A 16,705-nucleotide genomic window follows, 5' to 3' on the forward strand; every position below is an offset into this window, starting at 1 on the left:
TATAGAAGGTGTCATAGCAACACTGTCGTGTATACGAATTTCCGTGGGTCTGATCTCAAACACCTCCTCGCTGCTGTCTTCTGAATCTGAAACATACAGTAGTTGATATAGAAGGTTTCATAGCAACACTGTCGTGGACACGAACATCCGTGGGTCTGATCTCAAACACCTCCTCGCTGCTGTCTTCTGAATCTGAAACATACAGTAGTTGATATAGAAGGTGTCATAGCAACACTGTCGTGGATAAGAACATCAGTGGGTCTGATCTCAAACACCTCCTCGCTGCTGTCTTCTGAATCTGAAACATATATTAGTTGATATAGAAGGTGTCATAGCAACACTGTCGTGTATACGAATTTTCTGTGGGTCTGATCTCAAACACCTCCTCGCTGCTGTCTTCTGAATCTGAAACATACAGTAGTTGATATAGAAGGTGTCATAGCAACACTGTCGTGGATAAGAACATCAGTGGGTCTGATCTCAAACACCTCCTCGCTGCTGTCTTTTAAATCTGAAACATACAGTAGTTGATATAGAAGGTGTCATAGCAACACTGTCGTGGATACGAAAATCCGTGGGTCTGATCTCAAACACCTCACTGCTGTCTTCTGAATCTGGAACGTACAGTAGTTGTACATTATGTCGTAATTTTGTAATCTGGATCTTAGATGTACACAATGCCTTACATGAATAGGACTGCAACGTTGGTGCTGTACTTTTACAAATGAAACATACGGTAATCAAACAACCATTGCAGTTAGTAGTTCAGTAGTTGTAACCCTAAGTGTCATAAATCTATAACGTACAGTAGTTATAAAACTAGATGCTTGTTTGAATGTTACAAGCTGTAGTTAGTAACAAAATCGCTGTATATACGATAAATATGAAAGACTGAATATATTTTTACGATTTGAATTTTTTAACACTGTAATAAAAAATATTAGAACCTACAGCTCGTGCCTTTACGAAACAGTAGTTCCTGAGGAATTTCAAATTATTGTAAATTTACAGTAAGGGAATTCCAAATAGTACATTGAAATGTAAAACAGGGCAAAATTTGAAGCTATAAAAAATAAGCTGAATTTTTAAAATCCTCTCACTCTGTTTATGCTTTGTTTTTTTATTTTTATTTTTTTTTGCAAAACAATCAAAATATTATTAAATTTAATGATGAGTAAAATACAATAAGTATTGTATACCATCCCCGTACGAAGGACGGGTACTCAGCTAGTATAAATTATTTTTAGTTGATGATACCTGTTTGAGTTAGGATATCCCATATCCTATTTATCCCCTAATCTTATATGAGCAATGTTTGCTTGTACTGTATGTATGCTTGAACAAAAAACTCGAAATTGGTTTCGACGATTTCTTTCAAATGTTGTAAATAATTTATATTTGGCCTAAAAACGTATTAAAACTGCCAACATAAATCTAATTACTTAAAAAGTAAATTGAAAATTCACATTTTTACATTGGCCTTAAAGCCTGGAAGAGGCTTAAGGCATAATCTACAGGTTATAGGTTACTATGTTGGTTGAACAAGGAAAAAGTAAGCAAAAGACTTGTAACATGTGTTGATAACAAGCCATCCACAGTATACTAGCAAATTACAAAATACAGTACAAAGGTAAAACATCAGTTACCAAACCATGGCTCGGTCCCAAGGTAGTGCCATAATAATACTTTTGTTTAAACGAAATGCACGTGTAATCATTGTTTTATTTTCTATAGTCTAATTCACGAGCAATATATTGAAAACTCTTTATTCTAGAGGTATCTATAGTTCTGTTTTATTTCATTAACATTCTTTTATAGGCTATATGATCAATTTAAATGCAAACTTTAATCAATGATATGTGTAATCACAAACGATAACGATAATCAAATTTGAAAATAAAATTGTATTCACATGTTTATAAAAAGCTATTAAAAATTTTTGAATGTTAATTCAGTAAGTTGAACATTGTATCCATTTTTGTAAACTGGTGTAAACCGTTGGGAAATGAATAAATAAATAAGTAAGCATCAGAGAGACCCAAAGATGGCGAGTTCCAAACTACGAGGAGCGCCGTGCTATAGAAGGCCTCGTGATATGTACAGCCGGGTAGCTGAATTGCGTTGTAAGAAAACCAGGCGTTCGTCACATTGTCTGCGCCTGTATAATCAGCTTTTTCCGCAAAAAGTTGGCATATCCAATGTTCTTGTAGGAATATTAGCACACTTCATAAACTTTGCATTTTCATACTTTAAAATCAGTTTCATTATTTGGCCAATCTGTACAGGGTGAATGATATAAGTGTGGCAGCTGTTTTATTCGTAAGTTATAAGAGATATCAAAAAATGTTAAATTGTAACTGCTTTGGACTTTTTATTTAAACCATTTTGGTCAAGGTGAAAAAATCATTTTAGCCGCCATTTTTCCAATATGGCTACCAACTTGGATTTTTCTAATGGAAGACCCCATATTTTATAAATTAAATATTTTAGAAAGTAAATGCCTTTAAAAAACAAGAATTTTAAAAAGCTGAAATACTCTTACTATTTTCTCTCTAAACTTACTCATTTAGAAGCTACAGTAAATGCAAAATGTACACTGCAAGTATTTTTTTTCTCAGTTTTAACTCGCTGTAGCTCCTAGCTTTAGAGAAAAAATGTCAAGAATAAAAAAGGGTTTAAATGGCATTTACTTTCTTAAAAACGCATAAATTATAGGGTCTTCCATAAGAAAAATCAAAGTTGGCGGCCATATTGGAAAAATGGCGGCAAAGATTATTTGCTCAACTTTACCATAATTTAAAAGAAAATCCAAGGTAGTTATGATTTAACTTTTTTATATCTCTCAAAACTTTCGAATAAAACAGCTGGCTCACTTATATCAATCACCCTGTATAGTTCTAATTAATAAAACTACACCGGAGCGTTATAAAAATAGTTGGCGTTATTGCATTCAAATTCATCGTTCTATAAAAGTACTGGGGACCGAGCCGTGTCTCGGTATAGTTTATTTCGATTGTAAAAGCAATTGAAAGGAAACTCACGTTTTATTTACAGTTAATTTTGGCTTTTGGGTATTTAAGTTCCAGTGGTATTTCAATTTAGTATGATGGGAATTTTAACCTGGCAATCCAACACATTAATTTATTTTAATCATAAGAAATGTTATGTTGTATATAAAGTAAACAAATGTTAAAAATAAATAAAATGAGTGTTTCTGTTTTTGTAGGATTTAATACGCAATTACAGGTTGATACGGTAGCATTCACAGTTATGTGTTTAAGGGGTCTGATTTATTTCTTGGTACTAAACTAAATATTTCATTGAGGAAAAGTAAAACTTCAGCATGAGCATACTCTCTAAAATACTTCCGTATAATGAATTAGCTGAAGACAGATAAGTCTGATTCAAACGTATATTGTTTACCCTAAAACTTATTGTAATACAATTAACTTTAATACTAATACAAACCCAAAACAGCAGGTCAAAATTATGAAAACTATAATTGTAACTATAATACAAATTAAATTTTGAGTTGATGCCAGTGCACTTAAACGTCACCAATACAAAACTCTCACCAACACTTCCTGATATTTTTTACTGTATTTTGTATACTGTGGATGACTTGTTATAAACACGGTACAAGTCTTTGGTTTACTTTTTCCTTGTTATTTTGTTCAACCAACATAGTTACTTGGCAGCTCATAAGGCCAATGTTAATATAAATGAAGTATATACACTAAAAATATGTCAAAATTGTCTTTAAGTTAGTCATCAATGATAAGTGGAGGTTTATGAAATTTAAAATAGGACTAGACCCTAAACGTTCCGTGTTTGTAGACGTCCCTAAAAAAACTTTTAATAAAATGTAAAACAAATTATTGTAATATTTTAAACAGACTCGGAATCAAATTATCTATGTGTCAGGATATATATCCCAGAACAACATATCTTTTGTGTATAAAACAGTTTTTGAGTCGCGACTTATCCATCACCGGCGCCGCATCACGTTTCGCAGTCGTTCATTAATTTAATGTTTAAATGTTTCGTGCGTGTTTTCGTGTGTGTAAATGTCTACATGTTTTTTTGTAATACCATGACGAACTCAACAGCGAGGGATATTTTATAGAGAAGTTGGGCGTTCAACAAACCTGAGGATGTGACAATCATATGCATGAAACGGCTGTAGTTTCATGAAACTACCGAGGATCGGAGATAGGAAGCCAGGTAATATAAACCTTATTAGTAAAAACAGTTTGTTGTTTGTATTTGTTTGCTTTTGTTGATGTTATTTTTAATAAATAATTTGAACGATTCCAAAGGTTTAACTCTGGCAAACATGTTTGTGAATAAATATTGGTTTACTAATGTAGCTTTGGTCTTTTAGTTAATGATGATAAAAATGCTTTCCTCCTTGGAAATTGTCTTTGTCACATATGAAAAGTCAAATAAAGGTATGTTGAGATATGCTTAGTTCTTGGTCTAAACAGCTAATTTAGCACCCGACCCAGTTATTAATGCTAAGTTTATGCTCCTTTGGTAAAGTTTTTAACACAATTAATGTGGAGTAAAGGCATCGCATTGACAAAACTTAACCCTAGATTTGTTTCTGATCAACTAAAAACCTACTATTAGCCTAGTGTAAGTTTATGTGGTGGTATTCCTCCTAAAGGTGCGATTGACTTTACATATTCCTTCAAAAAAAGGGCCTAGTCAACGCCAGATTACTATTTTGCGACTGGTTAGGGTTCCATTACTCAGTTATCGAAACCAATCACGAAATTACTTTTCATCAGCATCTTAGCCATGCATATTTTTGGTTAGTTGTAAGAAACGGAAACTACCTCTTAATGCCAACTTACCATCAGAAGATGAGTTCTGCGGCGTCCTGAAGGCAGCTGGAGGAGGAGCCTGGGTCCCGAGGACATCGTCGATGTTTGTGTGTCTACCAATGAACAGAGGAAGGTTCTTCGCTCTTCTAGGAGTGGGTGAAGACTTGGGAGCAGAAGGAGGTTCCTTCTTAGGCTCTTCCTCTCCCAACCACCAAGCCCGTTCACCAGACTCTATCTTTGATATCCTGTACGGCTTGGGTGGAGTTTGGGGAGACTTCTCTGACGTTGAATCTTCAGGTAAGGAAACTCCAGACGCTGTTTTGGACAACCGACTAGGAGAGGGCGATGGAGGTTTGCCGAGGGTTTGAGGTTGAGGATCTTTCTTGGAATCATCACTGTCTCCGAGCCACCACGCTCTTTCACCGGATTCAATTTTTGAGATTTTAAACTGCTTCTGAGGTGATGGAGGTTTTACCTCTTCTACTGGAATTTCTTTATTGCTGAGATCTGAAGGGACGTCTTGTATACCCGATGAAGTGTTGTCCTCACTTTCTTGAATCCACCATGGCCTCTCACCTGATTCAATTCTCGTTATTTTGTAAAGTGATGGTTTACTTTTGTCCCTTTTAAGCGACTTTGAGCTAGGTGATTTTTCTAGCCCGGGTACATCACTGCTACTTCCCGAATCAGCTTTTTTCAACTTGTATTGCCTCTGTGGAAGAGGTGGCTTCATCTCAGTCTCCGATGCTGATGTTGACTTATTGCCCTCGGATTTCGATAGAGGTGGTTTTCCTGGTTCGACTTTAGGAGAGTTGCTGTCTGAATCAGATTTGTCTGAAAGTTTCTTCTCCGTAGGCTCCGGTGATCCCAACCACCATGCTCTTTCTCCTGACTGGATGTGTTGAATCTTGAAGTTTTTCTTTTCACCACCAATGCTTGACTTGGAACCACTCTTGTCAAGTTTCCCTAATGACGACTTGGAAGCACTCTTTTGTAATGAGGGAACTGGAGATGGACTTGTACCATTTTCCTGGTTACGTTGGTTCATACCTGCTATGTCGTTGGCAGCTAGATTGTTTTCCCTGCTTAAACTGTCTATTTTATTACTGTCTAAACTGTCTGATGAATTTTGTGACCACCGCGTTTTTTCGCCTGATTGAACGGGCTGAATTTTGTATCCACTTTTTTCACTGGAAATGGAAGTCTTAGAAGAGCTTTTCTCTAATTTGTTGTTACTTATTGGGCTTGGAGGTTTAGAACCTTTTGTACAAACTTTTGAATTGTCCTTGTCAGAGGTTTCATCGGCGCTCGATCCCGAGTACTTCACCTTCATAGGAGCAGTCACTGGGGCCAGAGCCTTACCTACAACAGCTTTGGCTTCTTCATTCCGCTTGTCATCTTTGACTGTTTTTATACCTGGTGGTTTCGGGGGTTTATCCGTAGAAACGGATGCTTCATCAGCCGATGACATTTGCGCAGATGTTCTTGATGAAGCTAGGCTTATTTTTGAACCAGCTAATTTAGATGTCAAAGAGTTTGATTTGAGATTTGGCGGCTCATCATTTTCACTCTCACTTGACTCACTCTCGGTTTCGGACGAGCTTCCTGTTGAACTAGATTCGTCACTGCTCGACTCTGTTGTATCTGTCTTTTTAATTGTTGTAAGGAACGTAGGCTTCAGCTGATTCGGAGATGCCACCAGTTTTGGAGATGGTGAATTGGATGGTAATTTTGCTAATGACTTACTTGTTTGTAGCTTTACCGGAGATTTTGTTGAGGGAGACCGTTCCAACCCATTTTGACTTTTTAGTTTCTGAGAATTTAGTGATTCATTTGAACTAGATAAATTCATATTTAATTCGGATTTTCTAAAATCTTTGTTTGGTAAAGTCTTAATAGATTCAACTTTTGGACTAGGGGGAGGAAGTTTCGTTCTGTCTGGTGATGTCAGCTTGACTGAAGATATCGAAGGAGATAAAGGTATTTTTGGAATTGTTGCAATGCTAGGTGAATGTACCTCACCTTTAATGGAATGTTTTGAAGTATCTTCATTAGACCTATCTAAACTACTTGCTCTATTTAACGTACTCTTAAACGATTTATTTATATCATCACCCGATAAACTACTTCTAGGAGATTTTGGAGCTTGTGGAGAGATGCTCCTAATCTTCGATGGTGATACTAGCCCATCTCCTTTATCGGTGTCTGCCATCGCTTTGTTTAAAGCCATTGGTAGATCCGTTGGCCTCGCGTAACTGAAACCTCCTATTCGCGTGGTGTCTTTACCCTCTAACCTCTTGATCTTTTCGTCCTTTGGACTTTCTTCCGTCTTAGCGTCTTCTTGGTTTGTAGCCTTATTCACCGACATTGATTTCAAACTCAACTCTGTCGGCCTTGTACCGTGATAGGCGGATGTTCTCGGAGTATATTTGGTGTTAACCGAGGAGAATCTAGAGTATGACGATGACGGTGATGGAGTCCTTGAGGTCAGAGCACTCGCTGCTGACAACTTACTTTCTAATTTTGCATCCTCTATGCATTTTTCATCCGTTTGACATTCCACGTCATATTTAGTATGTCTAGGTTTCAACTTCGGTATCGTCTTTTCTATCGTTCTGTCCATCTCTGCCCTCCTCGCCCGTAGGAATGTTGAGTTAGATGGAGGAGTCGGCGACGTCCCCCTCGTGATGACGGTCATCATCTCCGTTGGAGTTTCACTTTTCTCTTCCTTCTCATCCTTAGAGTCCCTCGTCCTCGAGTATCCAGAAACTCCGAAGACAGTCGGGGACTTTTCCGTGATAGGACTCCGTGCTATTTGGCCTCCAAATCTGCTGGTGCTGCCGAACCTGAGGGTCGGGGTTTCTGAAGTCGGGCTGTATCCTGACCCGTACCTCTTGAAGGTTGACGTGGATACTTTGGCCTCGGGTTTAGGCTCGGGACTCTTCCTCAGAATCGAGTCCACCCCATAACTCCTACTGGCGTACTTCTCCCTGATGGACGGTTTGTCGGAGGTGGGTGAGGTATCGAGCTGGGCGGCTCTATCCCGTACCGAGGTTGCCGTCAGGGGTCGGTAGCTGGAGGTGGAGGTTGAGGAGGTGCTTCCCGAGGTCTTGAGGTTGGTGGATCCATAGCGACTACTCCGGTCCAGCTGAAACATACAATGGCATTTGAAACATTCGCAATGTATTTACATGGTGGTAATACATTGTTCTTATTTACTACAACTGGTATTTTATGCCTTAAACAATATCACTTACAATTCGTAATACAAATTTTTAAACTACTGTACCATTTTGTATTGAATTGTAGTTTGCCCGGAAGATGGATTGCTGCAAGGCATCCACAACGTCGGCCACTAATGTTTGAAAACTCAATTACGTGGCTATCTCTTGCATACCAAGATATATTTGGTTTATCTTAGATAATTTGCAAATAAGAAGGAAGTGTGTAAAAGGTCTAGTTTGTCTGTAGAAGATTTTTCAATTTTAGACAGACTAATTAGGCCTATGGCCTATGATTTGAAGAGGTTGAATTTTTTAAAAATCATTAAAATAAATAAACAGTGGTTTTTGATAAAAACAACCGACCAAGTAGTGACACAACCTCTTTGACACCAGTGCGGTGCGGGCCCGTCCCGTGCGAAGCTGTTAGACTAAATCATAGATTAAATCATTAGGGAGCTTTCAAACTAGTGCTGTTTTACCTGAAGTTAGAAACATACTGAAGTTTAAAATAACTTTACTAGTCCGTTGTATTATAGGGTTCTCTGTTATACCCATAAGTAAAAGTCTTTAGAACTGGGTATATTTTATGGTAATCTAGGAATCTAGGAAGAGCTTTGTGTGTGACTAACTACGATGTGATACGAAACTCTGGGATAGTGAATTCACAGCCACCAATAAGCGTCCAACGTGTTTTAATGTGAAAAAAAACGGACCAAACCTCTATCACCATTACAAATCTGATCACCAATTAAAAGGTGAATTCACAAAGGGCGATTATATTGTGGAACATTAAATGCAGTCCTCGGAATAACAACACAGTTTTGTCCTGATGACTAATTGTTAGGGAGAGATAATTTCATGGACTATTTATAATTTAAGTGTTCCAAGACTCGACCAAGGGCAAGGTAATGAGCAACAGTAAGCAAGTGTCTGTGCGCTATTTATGGCGACACACTCAGTACGCGGTTGTTTAATATTAGCAACATTTTGCTGAAAGACCGGGTAAAAACTCATAAGTCAACCACAAGCAATACCAAAGTAGCAATAACACAATATTGTCTCAGTGGCCGAGCGGTTATGGTGCTCGCCTTCAAATCTACATGTTGCAAGTTCGATTCCGAGTAGCGTTGATTGTGAACACTATTGTCAAAATTTGCATTGGTCTATCAGCAAATATTGAGACTTTCTAACAATAGATCTATGTGGTATGGACACGATAAAGGGTGAACTTGGCAATTTAGCAATAAAAACATAAGGCCCGCTAAGGTTTGGGTTAATCTTATTACTTGAACTTACGATAGCCAATTCATTGTTATAGTACTAAAGGTTTTGAATTGTCTCGATCTGTCAGTGTCACTAGCAAACATTACTGGCATGTATTCATTTGATCTGACATTAGGCAAGTTTACTTTACAACCGTGACAACACGATGAGTATATTCTTCGTGTATTTTTTCAAAGTAAGTCGCATAGAAGTAAGTACTGGCAAATATTATTCATCTCACCAAGTGAATGAGTATCTGGATTCCTTACCAGTCCTCTCTTATTCTAATCTTCTCATACGTATAAGATCTCTTATTAGTTGTATCCTTGAACTCGAGGAATTTTCTGTTCTTCCAACTTAACTGATTAGTTTACATTGGTATATAACCTCTTGAATACTACAAACATCAATATTTACTCCCAAAAAGCTACTGAGTTTCTTTTTATAAACAGCTGCCTTATGTTTTTAAAACTTGTTTAATGTAATTTATTCTTATGGGGAAATTTTGGCCCTTGGGATCGTCTTGCACCCTTAAGGGTAAGATTTTTCCAATTCTAAAACCATATTTCAAAACTACAAATTGAAACGAACTTTTTTACACCTCAAACGTTGAAATTGGCCCACAATTAAGGGGGGATCTGTGTTCACAAAAACTGTTTCACGTATTACACTCGTAAGATGTTATCCTCATCTCATCCTTCACTCATATTTGGAGAAAACACTCACCTAAGTACCATCCAAATCTATATTATTAATTGTTTCAGCGATTTTTTTAAATCAAAATTGTTATAGTTTGACAGCTCGCAGATTGATTGGAGAGGGGTCAAATGAAAGGTCTTGGACTAGGGGGTCGACAAAAATAGCAGATTATGACAAAAATCTACAAAAAAAAAAAAAATAAATAATGAAAAATATCTACCATTTAAATGCATTGTGATTGAAAAACGTCTGCTTTGTTTACAATAAACATGGGATTACAAATGTATTATCATTTTTATTCCACTTTTAATTCTGTTGATAGAGTGCGCGAAGTTTACCTTCTTCAGTATACACGGTCTTTACAGCAGTATAGTGAATACTTCTGATATTGACCAAATGAATGTATTTTGACTCCTATGCTTGTTTTCATAATTTTTAGTCCATAATACACAGGAATTAGCTACCACAATGATATTCTAGACTGGTTGGAATAACCATGGGGCAATAGTTTACTGTTTGGCCCAATGTTTACTTACGTTACCCGCAATAGCGTGGTTCTGCGGACGTCTGGCCCCGTTTACATTGCTAAAGATAACTCCTACGCCGACGTTCCGAACCGATCAAGGGTCAACTGCTTTCTTTTAACCTACTTGTGCTTCCTGAAAATACCATTAACGTTGCCAAATTTTAAAAATCATTCTACAGTATTTTAAAGATAAATTTATTAGTCATGCTATCTAACAAATAGTCGACGTTAGATGAAATGAAGAGGATATGAACTATTCCTTATGAAAAACGTGAAAAAATATCACACATAGGTAGCAGTTATTTTATAAGGGAGAGCAGAGAAAATTGTTGAGATGTAGAGGAAACCCAGAATCTTATTCAAGAATTTTAGAATAGGCCCTTCCTCCGAAAGTCTTTAAAATGTTTACAAAATTGTGTTTTCCCTGCAAACGATGTGTCAAAATTAATTATTTTTTGTGTATACACCCCTTTTAACCAATTCCTGTAATAAAAGTCCTCGGGCTTTCCCCCACAGGCCATCAAAATCCCAATGTATATCTCATGAAGGAAAGATTTTGTTTACCTTTAAACATACGAATGTGCTACTAGGTGGCGTTCGCAGAGGCATCCACAAAATTGAGCGGAGTGGAGTCATCAAGGGTTCATATTATATTGTTTTTGTCATACGGCAGTAAAAACAGTAGTTTTTTTGCGGGTCTAAAGTAGCATTTTTACTCTTTAGGGAGTAAAAATAGTTTTTAGCCTCTATGGAGTAAAAAACAGCTGTTGTCAACTCAGTTGGTAATTTTGTTTGTAAACGATTGCATGTATAGAAAATATGTATCGATTCGTGCTTCGTAATCATTTTAACAAACAGTCTACAGTCTCTTCCCGTAGCATTTTAGCATTGCAGATACATTAATCCATTACCAAACTCAACACTGCTCACCTTTACTTCTTCCTTCACCACCCCCTACGTCGTGGACCTGTTTCCCTCTCTTCCTATAGCATTTTAGGATTGCAGATACATTTTTGTAATTGCCAAGACACTCTGCACTGCTAGCCTTACTACTTCCTTTACCATTTACTACGTCATAGACCTGTTTCCTTCCCTTCTCATAGCATTTTAGTATTAAGGATACATTAATCTAACTGCCACAGTTGGATCTCACACTATGCTGATGCTCATACTTTACTACTTCCTAAGCCACTTCCTACGTCGTGGACCTGTATTCATCACTTTCCATTGCATTTTAGTATTTTAGATACGTTAATCTAATTGCCACAAACATTTTCACACTCCGTACTGCTAGCCTTTACTACTTATTTCACAATGTTCTATGCCATGGGCATGCTTCCATCCCTTCTCATAGCATTTCAGCATTGCAGATACATTAAAACTGCTACAAACGGTTTCCAGTTCCCACACGCCACACTGGTCACCTTACTACTTCTTTCACCTCTTCCAACGTCGCGGATCTGTTTCCCTCTCCTCCCATAGCATTTTAAGATTGTAGATACCTAAATCTAATCGTCATAAACAGATCCTACACTCCGAACAACTCGCCTTTACTACTTCCTTCACCACTTCCTACATCGAGGACCTTTTTCCCTCCCTTTCCTTACCATTTTAGGATTGCAGATACCTTAGTCTAATCGTCATAAGCAGTTCCAACACTCCGAACGGCTCGCCTAAACTACTTCCTTCACCACTTCCTACGTCGCAGACCTGTTTCCCTCCCTTCCCATAGCATCATAGGATTGCAAATACCTTAATCTAATGGTCACAAACAGATCCCACACCCCAAACAGCTCGTCTTTACTACTTCCTTCACCACTTCCTAAGTCGCGGACCTGTTTCCTTCCCTTCCAATAGCATTTTAGAATTGCAGATACCTTAATCTAATCGTCATAAACAGTTCCCACACTCCGGACAGCTCGCCTTGACTACTTCCTTCACCACTTCCTACGTCGTGGACCTGTTTTCCTCCCTTCCCATAGAATTTTAGGAATACAGATACCTTTATCTAATAGTCATAAACAGTTTCCACACTCCAGACTGCTCGCCTTTACTCCTCCCTTCACCACTTCCTACGTCGCGGACATGTTTTCCTCCCTTACAAAAGAATTTTAGGAATGCAGATACCTATAATCGTCATAAACAGTTTCCACACTCCAGACTGCTCGTCTTTACTACTACCTTCACCACTTCCTACGTCGCGGACCTGTTTTCCTCCCTTCCCATAGAATTTTAGGAATGCAGATACCTTAATCTAATCGTCATAAACAGTTTCCATACTCCAGACGTACGCAAAATGATGTTTGGGCCGCAACTCACCAACAGCGCTCCAGACTGCTCACCTTTACTACTTCGTAAACCACTTTATACGTCACGGGCCCCAAGCTTATAATGCTATCAGCTATTTCTTTATCTACTGCATTCAAAAGTCAACAGCTGATCATATGTCTTTGTTTATGTGTCAAATACTGCTTCCATAAGGATTACATTGAAACTTTGAGACCCAGTGGGGCGGATTCCTGAGAGACTTTTTCAACGCCATATAGATGTTGGCACTCACCGATATGGTCTTTATCACCATGCAAAATTTGAAAACGATTGATTCAGCCGTCTAGGAGGAGTTTGCGTATTACGAAATGCATAAGAGTCGTTGTATAAGAGCTTCGCTCACTTCGCTCGCTCCGCTCAAAAATACCGTAAGGTAATTTTTAACGTTTGATATGTTTAATGAAATATTTTGAAGAAAATCAATTAATCATGGAATTCGCTTGGTCTGCAGGTTTGCTGCGTTGGGGGTATTTGTTTACGTAATGCTTTACACACTAAACATTATTTATCATTCATTATTTAGACTTTGGATGGGTTGAGCTATCTAAAATTTTCAAAGATAATGTAATTTTAAGTTTAAACTTTACTATGTGGGTGCAAATTGTATTTTATCAGCGAGTTTCCTTGATATATTGCTATCTTTCTTTATGGTTTCGCCCCATTCTTGTGAGTTTAGAGGTGGGCCATCTAAAGGTATCCATTTAATGGCTTTACCTGACGTTATGTCTACACTTATTACTATGTCAGTATTTTGATCAATTGAATTTACTTTCCCGAACAGCTGATGAAATAAACTCAATTATTTTATGAAACTTGGTGCCACAATGGTGTGATTACTGGTTAAGTGTGCAGTACATTGCGCTTGTGTATTATACACTTTTTATTATCATAGAAAGTTTGCATGTACCAGAGTCAAAATCCAGATCCCAAGTTGCAGTATTATCTAGTAAGGCTATACCCCATCAGACCTGTATTGCAAGGTGAACGTGGAATGGAGTATAGGTCTCATCAATGGTAGTGTAGCTTAGGCCTCTCGCCCACTATACGATTTCGGTCGTACGACACTGTGTCGTACGATATTCTTATCATATGTGTGGTCCTCGCCCACTTTACGACACTTTGTCGGATAAATGGCCAGTTGCTCGGTAGCCATGGAAGAGTGAGGTGTGGGTGTGTTGCGCAATATCTTAAAACAGTGGTTCTGTATCAAATAGTAAAACAATGATTCCGTTACGTGTTGTTGCAATGTGGATGCTGTGGCGTAGATTAAGCGATAGTGGCCAATGTAGGCCTACAGCATTAAAGAAACATTTATTTTTATGTGTAAATTATTTTTTAGTTAATGTATTGAAAGAAATTTTCAAATTATATTAGTCCATGCATTTTACAAGTTTTTAAATTTACCATAACTATCATAGGGTTTTGGGATAGTCTGGTAAAAAGTATGTATGTTAATTGTTTTTGGATTAGTTTTTAAATGGATTTAATTTTATCAATATAATCTACAAAAATATATATTTATATGTTTTAGTGAAACTTTTTTACACAATATAATTAATAATTAAGATTATACAATAATAATAGCCAAACTCGCATTTTTCAATAATTATTTTGGTATATTTACTCATAAGTGATGCAGTATTTAAACATAATATAGGGAAAAATATAAACAAATTAATTGTAAAAAATAAATAGGAACATCAAAATTACGCAAAATAATGGTTGGAAAATAAGACCAAGTGATATATCAAACATTATAATAAAAAAGTATGAATGAATTGTAAAAAATATTTATTCACGATAAAAAATACGCAAAGTGATATAACAACTATAATAATGACTAAGTATGAGTTAATTGCAAAAAGTATATATAAGACTACTGGGGAGAACGCACGACATACGATAAAAATCGTATAGTGGGCGAGCGCCCATTTGATTGTGTACGCCACTGCGAGTGAAACAGTCGTACGACAGTCGTGGATCACAGTGGCAGTGGACGACTGCTTCACGACAGTTTGTCGTAGTCGTGAGATTATCGTACAGTGGGCGAGCTCTCATAAGATCCAATGGTTCACTGTGGAAATGTTGTCGTTCCGACACAGTGTCGTACGACCGAAATCGTATAGTGGGCGAGGGGCCTTAGTTGGTAGTCTTTATATAACTTGTAGTGTAACCTTACGTTAATTAAATTATTTTTCTTAAAATATAACATCAATTATAGCATAAAAATTAAAGGTGGAAATAACAATAAATACAATCAACAATTCAATAGCCAACAATAATATGTACAAAATAATCTGTTTTAAATATTTTCCACATCGATGGAACCACAAAATAACAACACAAGAGCACATAGCTCATAGTGAAGTATTAACCACATTCAAATTCATTTTGGCAACACTGGACCAATAAAATTTCCGGGATCATCAGCTGGTGTAGGCGATTGTAGCCCAGCTGATCGGATGACGCCGAGAATAGCAAGACAAGGGTTAGTGACTTGTGTTTCGCAATCTAAATCGTGGTTTAGTTCCAACAGAAACGTGTTATGATTTAACATCTGTTGTTTGAAACTGTTCATTAGTCTGTTGTTGTGATAGATAATTTATTTATTATCAGTTTATTGATTGTAATGGATTTAGTGTGCTGATTGTTATGTGAACTAGTTGATTCGCGTAAATCTTTAACTTATATGTTATCGATTTGTATTCGTGTATTAAGTTAAGTGTAATCAACTTTATTGTGTTTTACTAAAAAAAAACCTTTGACTTGATGTGCAAATTATACATAGTACATGGGGACCGAGCTTCGCTCGGGGAAAGCTCTGAAAACAGTTTAGTATTGCATATCTATTCCCAAACTCCACACTGCTCACCTTTAGCCTCCTACCATTGACTATATATACATATAGTCTATAGTTTTTTACGTCCTGAATCCAAATATACCATTAGTCAATGCTACTACATCCTTCACCACTCCCTACGTCGTGGACCTGTTTGCCCTTCTTCTATATACCATTTTAGAATTGCAGATACATAATTGACACAGACTACCATTGACTATACACCATAACACTGTATACTTTTTATGCTATACAGTCAAAGGGACTATTTAAATTCAATAGTCTAGTTAATATAAAGAGCGTTTAATTGATTTTTTTTCTTTTTAGTTAACCAACACTCAAATTTTAACCTACAGTAAAGTTAATTCGTCAATACAATTTACATAACTAGTGAACTGACCGAGGAGGCCGGAGCCTTGTCTGTGGCTGTACTGCCGGGACTCTTGCTAGACCATGACCCCTGCAACAAAACAAAACACAGCATTAGCATGACACTACTACTACTTCGTCAACACAGTCTTTTGTCACGAGTGTCAATGTGGAATTTGTTGAGAGGTAGTTGGTGCCAATGAGATAACACGTTGCATACATTGGCAATTTGCTTTGCCAACTATGTTGGAAAACCCTCCATCTACTCGCCAAGGGAAACAAACAATCGATGGACTACTATTTTTTATCCTCGATCGAATGGATCAATAACACTTTTAAAACAGCAACGCACCCTTAAATGCTTATTCTAAACCGAAAGTGAATACGATATGTAAAATATTCCTTTTATCTATGGTAAAATTAATGAAAGTCTAGCGTTGTTACTATGTCTACGATCAGCTGTTTCTTCAGCCAGGGCTGTGTATTAAAAGTCAGATGAGCGAGAGCAGCTGGATCCAGAATTTCTTATTCCAATTAGCAGATTTGTATAGAAACACAGTAAACGCCAAACAAGTGTCAAGTTATTCGCATGACGGGACGACGGCTTGGCAGTTTGGCAGGCTTCAGA

At 37.2% G+C, this 16,705-nt stretch overlaps 2 protein-coding genes across 2 annotated transcripts in view; both read right to left on the bottom strand.

Moving 5' to 3' along the window:
• Positions 1-55: 55 nt before the first annotated feature.
• Positions 56-16,299, bottom strand: LOC128995465 (serine-rich adhesin for platelets-like). The gene is made up of 4 exons (XM_054420483.1): positions 16,213-16,299; positions 16,109-16,168; positions 4,860-7,977; positions 56-192 (listed from the first exon to the last, which is right to left on the bottom strand). Exons 1-4 carry the CDS (start codon positions 16,297-16,299, stop codon positions 56-58), a joined length of 3,402 nt encoding a protein of 1,133 aa, XP_054276458.1.
• A 262-nt stretch (positions 16,300-16,561) lies between these two features.
• The window catches only part of LOC128995466 (serine-rich adhesin for platelets-like), a 34,956-nt gene continuing 34,812 nt past the window's right edge, over positions 16,562-16,705 (bottom strand). The window contains exon 4 of the mRNA XM_054420484.1: positions 16,562-16,586. Coding sequence (XP_054276459.1) covers positions 16,562-16,586 — 25 coding nt within the window. The remainder of the gene's footprint in view (positions 16,587-16,705) is intronic.

This window comes from Macrosteles quadrilineatus, unplaced genomic scaffold (genome assembly GCF_028750875.1).
Source record: "Macrosteles quadrilineatus isolate MER2022 unplaced genomic scaffold, UCM_ALF_1.0 Scaffold_5__1_contigs__length_97177068, whole genome shotgun sequence".
NCBI lineage: Eukaryota > Metazoa > Arthropoda > Insecta > Hemiptera > Cicadellidae > Macrosteles > Macrosteles quadrilineatus.

Bases quoted from the DNA above. Each gene is read 5' to 3' on its own strand.
- LOC128995465 (XM_054420483.1), bottom strand. From the start codon at position 16,299: ATGTATGCAACGTGTTATCTCATTGGCACCAACTACCTCTCAACAAAT. The intron at 16,169-16,212 runs GTAGTAGTAGTG...GTTTTGTTGCAG, and splicing joins CAAAAGACTGTGTTGACGAA to GGGTCATGGTCTAGCAAGAG. The intron at 7,978-16,108 runs GTCAGTTCACTA...TGTATGTTTCAG, and splicing joins ACAAGGCTCCGGCCTCCTCG to CTGGACCGGAGTAGTCGCTA.